This window comes from Drosophila takahashii, chromosome 3R (genome assembly GCF_030179915.1).
Source record: "Drosophila takahashii strain IR98-3 E-12201 chromosome 3R, DtakHiC1v2, whole genome shotgun sequence".
NCBI classification, from domain to species: domain Eukaryota; kingdom Metazoa; phylum Arthropoda; class Insecta; order Diptera; family Drosophilidae; genus Drosophila; species Drosophila takahashii.
Genome location: NC_091681.1, coordinates 6,022,983 through 6,034,524, shown reverse-complemented (window position 1 = coordinate 6,034,524; position 11,542 = coordinate 6,022,983). Strand labels below are relative to the sequence as shown.

General features: G+C 35.3%; 2 protein-coding genes across 3 annotated transcripts; both read left to right on the top strand.

Annotated features, from left to right (window-relative positions):
* The first annotated feature begins 774 nt into the window (after positions 1-774).
* On the top strand, positions 775-1,162 carry LOC108066807 (uncharacterized). Its single transcript, XM_017155492.3, has 2 exons — positions 775-844; positions 903-1,162. The coding sequence occupies exons 1-2, from the start codon at positions 830-832 to the stop codon at positions 1,125-1,127; spliced, it is 240 nt and encodes a 79-aa protein (XP_017010981.2). The 5' UTR covers positions 775-829; the 3' UTR covers positions 1,128-1,162.
* A 6-nt stretch (positions 1,163-1,168) lies between these two features.
* LOC108066806 (venom protease) lies at positions 1,169-5,514 on the top strand. 2 transcript variants are annotated; one of them, XM_070217719.1, is made up of 6 exons: positions 1,169-1,634; positions 1,696-1,811; positions 1,882-1,991; positions 2,042-2,206; positions 2,271-2,345; positions 2,411-2,554. In XM_070217719.1, the coding sequence occupies exons 1-6, from the start codon at positions 1,271-1,273 to the stop codon at positions 2,421-2,423; spliced, it is 843 nt and encodes a 280-aa protein (XP_070073820.1). In that variant the 5' UTR covers positions 1,169-1,270; the 3' UTR covers positions 2,424-2,554. The 2 variants fall into 2 exon arrangements, with proteins under 2 accessions (XP_070073820.1, XP_017010980.2); XM_017155491.3 differs by having other exon boundaries at positions 2,271-5,514.
* The last annotated feature ends 6,028 nt before the right edge of the window (positions 5,515-11,542 follow it).

Here is an 11,542-nt window from a genome sequence, read left to right as displayed (position 1 = left end):
TAAATGTATATATTAGCTCCTATGAGAGCAAATGTAAACAAACAAAAACTTCTGATATCAAATAAAAACACCTCTTAACGAGGTAAAAAACTAGTGACGACCGCACCTTCAACATACAAAAGTTTTGATATCAACATTTGTGACGAAAAATTATTACACTCGTCATTAAATAGACTTTCTAATATTTTCTCATTCGGCACGCTGCAATAGTAAATGCCTGTAAAGGGAAAAGGAATAGTTTGCTAGGGCGGGCCGAATGAGAAAAGATTAGAAAGTCTATTTAATGACGAGTGTAATAATTTTTCGTCACAAATGTTGATATCAAAACTTTTGTATGTTGAAGGTGCGGTCGTCACTAGTTTTTTACCTCGTTAAGAGGTGTTTTTATTTGATAAATATTAACACTGTGAATAAAAGACTTGCATGTATCGCGATGCAAACGGAAAAATACTTCTAAATACTGTATAGCACATAAAAATAAGAAGGCCGGCCGAAAATCAAAATAGCCCGCGTTTCTCTTAATATAAAGCATTAAATTTATAAATGTTTAATTAAAAAGTTTTATTGAGTTCTCTTTTAACTCTGCCTTTATATAATACATTTATAACATTTTTAATGTAGAGAATATGGATTTGAAATTATCAAATCAGATTACCAGTTAAAAACAATAATAATAATATTTAAAATACGGATATTTAAAAAAAAATTACCTTGTGTTTACTTTAATTGCGCCGTTTTTCTCTATGTGTACGTGTATGGTTGTGAGTTTTGTATAAAATAGACGTCTGTTTCAGGCGCGAGGCTCAGTTTATTTGACGTTTGCGATATAATGAAGACAATCTTTGTAAGTTTGTATTATTTGACGAGCGAATATTTAATCCATCCCCAAACTGTAATTTCAGATATTAATGTTCTTAGTGCTGCTGGCCGTGAGCCTGGCAGAATCTGCTCCCACCGCAGGCAACGATCCTACTGTTTCTATATTGCGCTACACTAATGATCAGGACTTGGAAAATATTCAACGGGATATCATTGCGCAATACGAACGGTTCGGAGGAACCACCCAAGTGCATAAACCGCTGACGGCCAGTATCATTAACCCAGCCAGCCTAAGGATTAATATTTAATGCTCTCCGAAAATAAATCGATCTTTTTAAAAGTTTTTAAGTTCCCACTGATAAGGCAGAGCGCCTTGGGCTACTTGGGATTTACCAAACGACAAAAGCTTTAGTCTGCTCCCGACACTCGGCGCGTTCGCAGAGCGTCCGAGATGGATCGCACTGTACACCTGTATTTGATAATAATTTTCGGGCTCTGGTGCTTGACCCTGACTTACTCCCAGCGGTCTCCATTCCCTCCACCACCGCCAGGCCGAGCTCCACTTCTCGAGCAAACTGCTATTCGCTTTCCTGTGGAACGTGATATACTCTTCCCGGACTTTGATGCTAGGCCAGACCAGGCGGGGGAGAAGATGTGGTTTCGCATAAGCGACTTTCAGTTTGACCGGGAGGAGAACCTGCCCCAGCCCAAGGCCAGGCACCACCCCCCGCCACCAAGGCCAGGCCAGCCCTTTCCACCGCCCCCCGGGGGCTTTAAAAAGAAGAATATCAAGCGACGCCGCATCTGTGAGCAAAGTAAGTTATCTGGGGCTTCGACCTGTGCGTCCGTGAGTCATTGCCTGAGTTTGTCCCCAAGAATACTCCGAGTACGTAGAGCGCATCTTCCCAAATGACACGGCTGTGGCCGCTGATGCCAATGACGCAGAGTTCGATGGGCGAGTACTAGCCAGGCCCGGTGAATACCCCCACATGGTATGGACATCGGAAGTTGATAAAGCACAGCTGTGGGCCTAACGCAAACCCGACGAATCTGTTTTCGCAGGCAGCCGTGGGCTTCGAAGCTGACGCAGATCGAGTCGAGTACAAATGTGGCGGCAGCCTGATAAGCGAGAACTTCGTACTTACCGCCGCCCATTGTACTTCCATATATGAGTGAGCATTCTAATAAGGCCCGTGACCTGTGACTATACCTTTTTTCCCAGGGCGGCCCCCAAATGGGTGCGCATTGGGGACCTCAACCTGGTCGTCGAGGAACGCTCGGTAGAAGCTCAACTGATTCGGATAGAGAAAATAATCACGTACCCAAGTTACGACAAGGGGAAATACTACGACGACATAGCCCTGCTGAAGCTTGAAAGGGAAGTGGAGTGAGTGCCCACCAAAATAATGGTATTGGTATCAACCACTAATTTTTCAAAAACGATCTCGTAGACTAACGGAATACGTGCGACCAATACGTCTGTGGGTCCTCCCAGAGCTGCCAACGACGATTGCCTTTGCAATGGGGTATGGGGCCACGAGCTTCGCCAAGGCCATGACGAACCGACTGACTAATCTTAACCTGACCATAGTACCGAACGCTGAGTGCAATACCGAGCTGCCGCCAATTGCCGAGACACCTAACGGAGTTCTGGAAAGCCAGATCTGCGCCCAGGATTATATTCTCAACAGAGACACCTGCCAGGGGGACTCGGGGGGTCCGCTGCAACTGAATCTGCCTGGACGTCGTCGACGGCATAGAATACACTACCACCTAATTGGTGTTACCTCTTACGGTGTGTTCTGCCGCAGTAGTTATCCGTCAGTTTACACCCGTGTATCGTCCTACTTAGACTGGATTGAACGTACTGTTTGGACTTAAAATGTAGATAAGTTATCATACCGAGACGAGACGAGGGCTGTGGCGCATTGCGTTAGTTGGTGGCCCGCGAATAATGCGATTGAGGTTCGAGTCCACTCTGAGGCGAAGTGGTTTTATTTTTATCTTCATTTTTTTTTTTTTACTTTGTTTTTTTAGTAATTTTTTTTGTTTTTTATTTTTTTGGTTTGTTTTTAATTTTGTAAGTTCTAAAAGCAGAAGCATTTTGAGCAAATCTTTTAAATTCATTACTTTTGAATTAAAAGTTTATGAAATACGCATCCGAGTTTACTTTTATAATTTTATTTAATTTTTAATTTTTATTGAAGTATACAATTTAAATGCAATTCAGGGACTAAAAATAACAATAATTTTAATTTTTAAACAAAAAAGCAAGCACACAATCCCTAGAAAGAAATGATTTACACCGAAATAATTCAATCCTTTAATGGTCTTTATCATTCTTTCAATTTTAAAAATTTATATTAAGTGAACAATGTTTAAAAAAAAAAAATTACTTTAAAAAAAATGTTGTTTTCAATCGGAGTTGAACTCGGTCCGACAAGATTCGCAGTTGAGCGACTACACCCCTAGCCCACAGTACCTTGTTTAGAGACGTCAGACAGATGCGACATTGAGCCTATTTCGCAGTAGAGCAAACGAAAGTGCACACTAACACAACCAAAGAATCTAACACGGACAACGCACACTAGGAAAATTATAAATCCACTTTCTGAATCCACACCAAAAATTTTGCCGTACATTCAGTTTTATGGGCGTTACACCTCTTAGTGTTTATATTCTCTTTGGTAATACTCTAGTTTACGGTCCTCACCCCCAAAATTCGCGAAAAAATTATCCTCGACGAACCGCGAATTCTTAAGAATTTATATGAAGAAATATAGGCGCGGACTACCATGGTTCTTTCGGAATGGAATTTTAAAGTTACGTGTTTCGCTATAAAAATAAAGTAGCCTTCTCTATGATTTTGAGTGCTTTGCTATAAAAAACATAAGAGCTTTTCATCCATTGTCAAAATAATCTAAGTTCAGAAAAATTCGACCAAAATGTGAAATTGTTTTTATAGGGGGACTTTATCTGTTCGAGAAATGTTAGCCGGCACTCGAGAAACCGGCGGGCGGGTTTCTCGAGTCCCTATTAAGTCCCTAATAGCTATCTGTCGGAAAAACATAAAGACCAGATAAACTGTTCTCAAAAGCAAATCGGTTTTCTCGACTGCTTTAATTTATCTGAACGAGAAACAATTACAGAGTGCTGTTAACGCACAGAATTGTGCTGTAAAGCGCGAAAAATTGCGTGCTTCGATTATTTCATCAGCTGTTTGGGTAGAATTCAAAGGAAAAGAAACTCCAATATGTTTTTTATAGCAAGTCGTAGAAAAGCCAACTTTATTTTTATAGCAAAACACGCAACTTTGAAATTCGATTACAAGTAGACCATGGCAGTCCGCGCCTATATTTCTATATGTAAATTCTTAAGATTTCGCGAATTTTGGGGGTGAGAACCGTAAACTAGAGTATTACCAACTTACATATAATGAAACCAAATCAGGTGTTATGTGCTCGAAAAGCAGAAAGGTTACAAACTTTAAGTAACTGACCAAGGGTGGTAAGATTACACTAGTTTACAAAATAATATTCTTGGTGTGCTCCCCAGCAATTGATGGCAAATTCTGTTAGTGTTGGACCTCTAGACCACGAAAATAGCGTTAATTTTTTTTTCGATGGCACAGTTTTTTTTTAAAGATTTTTTAAAGTTCGAAATATTAAATTTCGGACTTTTTTCGAATTTCTTCTTATATCTCGGCAGATATCCACCCGATTGGGCCAGTTTTAGTTTTATTTTAAAGTCAATAGATCAGAGTTTAACTTTGCCATACAAATCAATATGATTGGATAAGTAATGGCAGCGCAGAAACTTGACAAAGATGAAAAATGTGTTTTTTGGTCGACTGTAAGTCGGCTGTATATAACGTAAAAACTCGAAATAAATCCGTTGAAAAATCATAATGGTTACAAACTTAAAGCTTACATCCTACCGAATAAAACAAGCCGGATATGGCCCAAATCCATGGAAAACTGGATTTATGGTGGATTTTTAAAGATAGGATTTTTTCACTTTTTTCGGTTGACAGAGTCCAAATTTAAGATTTATCATAGGCGGCGACATGTAAACAAAAATGAGTGGTGACGACAGCCGGGTCAAAAAAAAGCTAAATTTAAAAGCAAGAAAATTATAAAATAAATTTAAGTTCTGAAAATTCCTTTAAAACATAAAATTGCTTGCGTTATGACTGTGAATATTTTTAATTAAGTACTATCCATTTGGATAATTCATTCTTATGAAAAAAGTAACCTTAATTTCAAAAATTAAATTCACTTTAATAATTTTCTAGCTTTTAAATATCTGATTTAGCTATTTAGTGACCCGGCTGCCAACACCAATTATTTTTGTTTAAATTTAAATTTGGACTCTGTCAACCGAAAAAAGTGGAAAAATCCGAACTTTAAAAATCCACCATAAATCCGGTTTTCCATGGATTTGGTCCATATCCGGCTTGTTTTATTCGGTAGGATCTAAACTTTAAGTTTGTACCCATTATAATTTTCCAACGGATTTATTTCGAGTTTTTACGATATATACAGCCGACTTACAGTCGACCTAAAAACACATTTTTCATCTTTGTCGAGCTTCTGCGCTGCCATTACTTATCTAATCATATTGATCAGTATGGCAAAGTTAAACTCTGATCTATTGACTTTAAAATAAAACTAAAACTGGCCCAATCGAGTGGATATCTGCCGAGATATAAGAAGAAATTCGAAAAAAGGCAGAAATTTAACATTTCGAACTTTAAAAAATCTTAAAAAAAAAACTGTGCCATCGAAAAAAAAAATTAACGCTATTTTCGTGGTCTAGAGGTCCAACACTAACTGAATTTGCCATCAATTGCTGGGGAGCATTTCGGCTGTAAACTAGTGTTATCGACATAATCTACTTTTGAAAATATAATTAATAATTTATGTTTTACATTAACAGTTTTTATTTTATACGTTTAATTTTACTAAAAGCAATTTTTCTAAGGAGTCGCTCGAAAGGTTTGTTCTTATTTCTGTTAATACTAATTTAAGCGCAGAAAATGACCTTTCCACGCTTACTTGCATTGTTGGAACGCAGTGAACAACCATAGCCAGTAGATACAAGTTTGGGTAAAAGAATTTTTTTTTTGCCAGAACACCATAATATCGGTTTTTGGTTATACCCTGCAGGAAAAATGCGAACTAGTCTGAAAAACAACTAGTTAAATAACTAATATAAAGCAACCGGAATTTGTCTGAATGCATTTGGACTACACAGGGTCTAGAAAATTTGTGCTAGTCGAAAAAATGATTAATACAAAACTAGTAAAAAAGAAACTGGTCTCGGACTAGTACCTTTCTGACAAAAAAAAACCTTAAAAATATTTAATTGGTAGAACAAATACATGTTAGGGTCTAGTTAAAAGGCAACTGGAATTTAACTGGTTGCAAATGAAACACATATGATCCAAAAATATAGCCTAGGGTGTAAATGTCTTGGGAAATTTAACACTAAACAAATCAAACACTTGAGGTCCTCGGTTCAATCCCCGGTCTCTGTACATTTTTTTTTGCTTTTTGTTTGGTAGGTGATGCTTTAGTTTTATTTTAAACTTTGTTTAATCTGTCCGAGGCAATATATTTGTGAAAAATCACTGTTTTTGAATTATGTCACACTAAAATTCATAAACCTTGTTAGGGCATTACAAAATGTGATGCGTGTATGGCTCAATCAGTTAGTGTGTCTACAAATCCAAAGGTCCCGGGTTCAAGTCCTAGAGAGGGCAACTTGCCTCAAAAAAAGTATGTTTGATTTAATTCCATTTAATTATCATTTACTGTATTTGATTACATAATAATTATCAGAAATTCTCTAAGGACCGCGCCAATTGATTGGATACTAAATTAGGAGAGCGCCAAGTTAGGCATCGTCAAGTACTAGTGAAATTCAATCACTTGATGGTTTAGAGATTTATTTTTAGTTTTTTCGTGAAAATATTTTTTTGAGTGTAGTTTAACAGCTGTAACTATAAATTGGTTAACAGTAACTAGTGCAAAACTAGTAGCAAATGGACTAGTTGTTTCCGACGACAAGCATATGAAAAATGGACCACTTCGTTACAAGGAAATGGACATAACTTTAACTAGTTAACCTTCTTGACCCAACTAGTATATAAATAGTCCAAAACTGATTCCGTTTCCTGCAGGGTAGGTATCAATTTCACTACACACAAAAAAAAACTATATAAAATCAACTATTTAATAGTGAAAACTGCCCCAACCCATAAAAAATAGAAAATGCCCCAAAAAAAAGTAGATTTTTGTTTTTTTAAATTTATGTTTTTAATTTTTTTTATTTTTAATTTAATTTGTTATATTAATTTATATGGAAGTTATTTATAGACACTTACATTTCACAGATACTTAAACTTACAAATCAGGTTTTTTGCCTCCGCTGGGAATCGAACCGGGGCCGCAACCATCAGAGTCAAGCACTCTAACCACTAGGCCACAGAAGAATGCTTTTTGTAGAGGAAAATCTATAGACTTGAAATCAACATTTAACAAAAAAAAAAAAAGAAAAATATCATCTGCAAAAGCGGGATTTGAACTCACGACCCAGAGATTATGAGTCGAATAGTCCAACCCCCTAAGTCCAGAAAAATAGTTCACATACAATTTATAATCGTATTTTTAAAACCACAAAATATATGAAGGAAAAAAGTAGTTGTGTTACGATATTAATTGTGGTGTTACTATTTAATTCCCCAAAAATAAAACAACAAAATACACGCAAACAAATAAAATAGTTTTGCTACGATATTAATTGAGACGTTACTATTAATTTGCCAAATGAATAAAACAACAAAATACATGCAAATTTCGTAAATAGGTTTTCTACTATTTTAATTGTTGAATACTATTCAATGACCCAAAAAATAAAACAAAAAAATACATATATTACGTTATCACCTAGGGGGGGGAGGGGGTCAACCAAATAATTACTCCAACTTTTTTTTGTATGAAGAAATTATTACGTGGGGGTAGGGGGTCAAAAATCGCCAAAATTGTGATTACGTAATATAAGGACAGCCCCCTAGCATCCATTTCATCATCCGAGTTTTCAGCGTTCGAGTCAACTTCAATTAAATTAAGGAACTTGTCAATAGGGTTTCGGAATTTGAGGAACTCCTCGACGATGCCGGGAGAAACCTCCCTCGGAACCTTTTCACCATTATCCTATTTAAGAATTTATTTTTTTATTCAATACGCAAACCTACACTCAGAAAAAAATCGCCCTGAATTTTAGAAAATCGCCATACTTTGAAAATCGTCTTAAAATTTAGACAAAATTTTCAGAAATATTTTTCTAACAAATAAGAAAAATTTACCCTCATTAGATTAACTCGTCTCGTCATCCACTTTTAGAAAAATGTTCTATTTTTTAGAAATTTTTTTTTGAAGCTCAGAAAAAATTGCCTTACATCAGCGGTCGGCAGCGGCCTATTAAGTGAGCATAGGGTTATGTTCTGCCCACCCGCTGCTCGCTCACGTATACTGTAGAACAGCGGTCTGCACACACACTCTGATGATCTGCCCAGTGCAATTTACTCATACAAATATTAAACAAAATGTTTAAGTACGTACATCGTTTAGAAACATAAGTTGCGAAACGGGAATCAACAACATACACCGTCGGAGGGGAGTAATCGGCATAGTTCCCGATTCATCGATTTTTATTTTCTTCTTTTTATTCAACTCGGAATCTAAGAAAATTTTTTTTGTTTTTTAGAAACTTTTTAACGCGCTATTTGTGTACGAGTAAAAAAACCGCGAGTTCTTAAGAAGAAGAGGATCTGATTGTGTTGATACCATGGCTTGCAAGGTTCGGTCAACCTTTTCGAAGTGAAAAAACCTGTCACAAAAAACCCTATGACAACTGGGAGTGAGCTAACCCCTTAAAAGGGATTTTGCTTATTAGATGTTACGCTCAGTGCAAAACCCTTTTTTTCAGAGTTATTTCGGTTTCGGTTTCTACTGACTACTTTGCTCGGTCTGTTAAGGAAAACGGTCTTTTGTGAATGTATGAGTGTGTATGTGTGACCTGTTCAGTAATGCTTCAGTCGTAACATTGCTTTTTGATTATTAAAATTCAAAAGGGTAAGGAAAAATACGTAATGTGTACTTCCTAGAGCTGAATCTGTAAGATTAGCCCATTTACCATTAAATTCCAATATTCTACATATTTTAAATAATTTACGATTCCAAAACTCCACTTTTGGCATATCTTTCTTATGTAGTAATTAATAACCAAATCCACGTAAGGGGCTGTCCATATATTACGTAATCACCTAGGGGGGGGGGAGGGGGTCATTGAAGTGATTATGTTTGATTACATGGGGAGGGGGGGGTCTTGTACAATGATTACGTAATCATTTTATATTAATTTCTTTATTTAAAGAATTTATTTAAAAACTTTTTTCCTTTAATTATATCTACAAACTAGGGACCAAAAATAAGTGTTATTGTAAATTTTTCATACAAAAAAATCACGCATTGTAGTTTACAAATCCGTAATGATTTTTATTTTTTGATTTTTATAATAAAACTCAAAAAATAACTGTTATTTTTTGATTTTTATGAATAACAGTTATTCCCTTGACATTTTTGAAAAAATGAAATAATTAAAAAAAAACATGATTCCCGTGCTTTATATAACTTACTAAAAATTTGTTAAAAAAGGCAACCGTGCATATTTTATACCTATATTTTTTTTAAATTTATTTTACCCACAAAATCGCCATAAATCAAGTTTGAGTTTTATTTTTGATCACGACGAATAACTGTTATTTGCCAACTTTTATTATAAAACTCAAAAAATAACAGTTATTCCTTGAGTTTTACTTTACAAATCAGAAAATAACTGTTAAAGTGTGATTTTTAAAATAAAACTTATAACAGTTACGGTCCCTGCTACAAACTTAAATAGGAAAGCAGAGAAAAAATTTTTGTAGTGGCTGGGCGGCGAAAAAAAGAATGTTTAGTGGTTCAATCACACGAAGGACGCGAAGACCTGGAATGGCTTGACGAAGAGTATGTTGGGGATAATATCAGCGTAGACGAACCGAATGTGTCATACCAAACTTCATTTATAAACAATATTAAAGATTGGGTTGCATCTCCGTTTGAATCCACAGATTAAAACAAACAAAATTTTATTCTGGGGATTACGTAATCATTGGGGGGGGGGGGTTGTTTATTGAATGATTACGTTTGATCACCAGGGGGGGGAGGGGGTCAAAAATCACCAAAAACGTGATTACGTAATATATGGACAGCCCCTAATAAGAAGCGAATCTTATAAGCTGCAAGAAAAATTAGAGCTTTTTAACAGGTTAAACCTCCTTTAGCAGTTTCAAATTTTGTTTATGTAGCTTTAAATCAATTCCTAACTATTTAAGAATATCTTCACAACATTATTTGGTTTTATTCAAAATATTTCGAAAGATTTGAAGGAACGCGCGATCCATTTTGTAGCAATAGGCTTGGTTGGTATACTTTGAGCCATTTTTTATCTTAAGACTTATGGTACACTCATAAAAAAAAATCGAAGAATTTCCTTAAAATCTAGAAAATTCTTTCTTGAATTTTTGCCAAAGGCGACCTCACCTTTGTTTCAAGAAAGGGTTTTTTAGAAAGCCACCATAAAAACAAGAAAAAATATTTCTTAAAACAAGAAAGGCGATTCTTGTTTCAAAGGTGGTTTGTTTCTTGTTTTAAGAAATTAAATTTCTTGTTTCAAGAAAGGGTTTTTTAGAAAGGCACCTTTTAAACAAGAAAAATTCTTTCTTGTACAAATTTCCTTTCAAGAAATTGTATTTCTTGATTTAAGAAATTTTATTTCTTGATTTAAGAAATAATATTTCTTGAAAGGAAGTTTTATATTAACACTGAAACCCTAAAAATAAAATGTAAATTGGTTTTTTCTTTTGCATATTAAATTTATTTACATTTAAAAAATTTAACACTTAACATTTAAAAATTTTTAAATAACACATTTTTGACTCAAGAAAACATTATTATTACCCAAGGTCTGTTGAACTTCATATGACCTAAGGTGATCCATTTTCTTCGCCTTTCCTCATCTATAAAAAAAGAGTTATTGGGATATCAATGATTTGTTTTGAGATAAACAACTTTTTTGAAATAATGTAATGTTAATAATAGCCAAAATACAAACACGTTGGACAGACGACCGAGAGAGAGGAGCAAGACAGGTAGAAAATGAAGGGTTGAAAATCGAATTTCAGAGAGAGAGAGGCACGGGAGAGACACGTACATACATACATATATATTTACATACAGTCCTTTGCGCGAAGGGAGACCGAATGTAAGCAGGGCAGATCGTGTCAGTTTTAAGAAGGTGAAGAGAGAAACGTCGCACAGTGGCGCCTTTTGACTTTTTTTTGGTAATAAATCATAACTTTTGAACCAGTGAAGATAATTGAATTTTGTAAACGGCAAATGATAGATAATTGATCCACCTTTCAAATTATTGCTTTTTAATTAAGTACTATCCATTTGGATAATTCATTCTTATGAAAAAAGTAACCTTAATTTCAAAAATTAAATTCACTTTAATAATTTTCTAGCTTTTAAATATCTGATTTAGCTATTTAGTGACCCGGCTGCCAACACCAATTATTTTTGTTTAAATTTAAATTTGGACTCTGTCAACCGAAAAA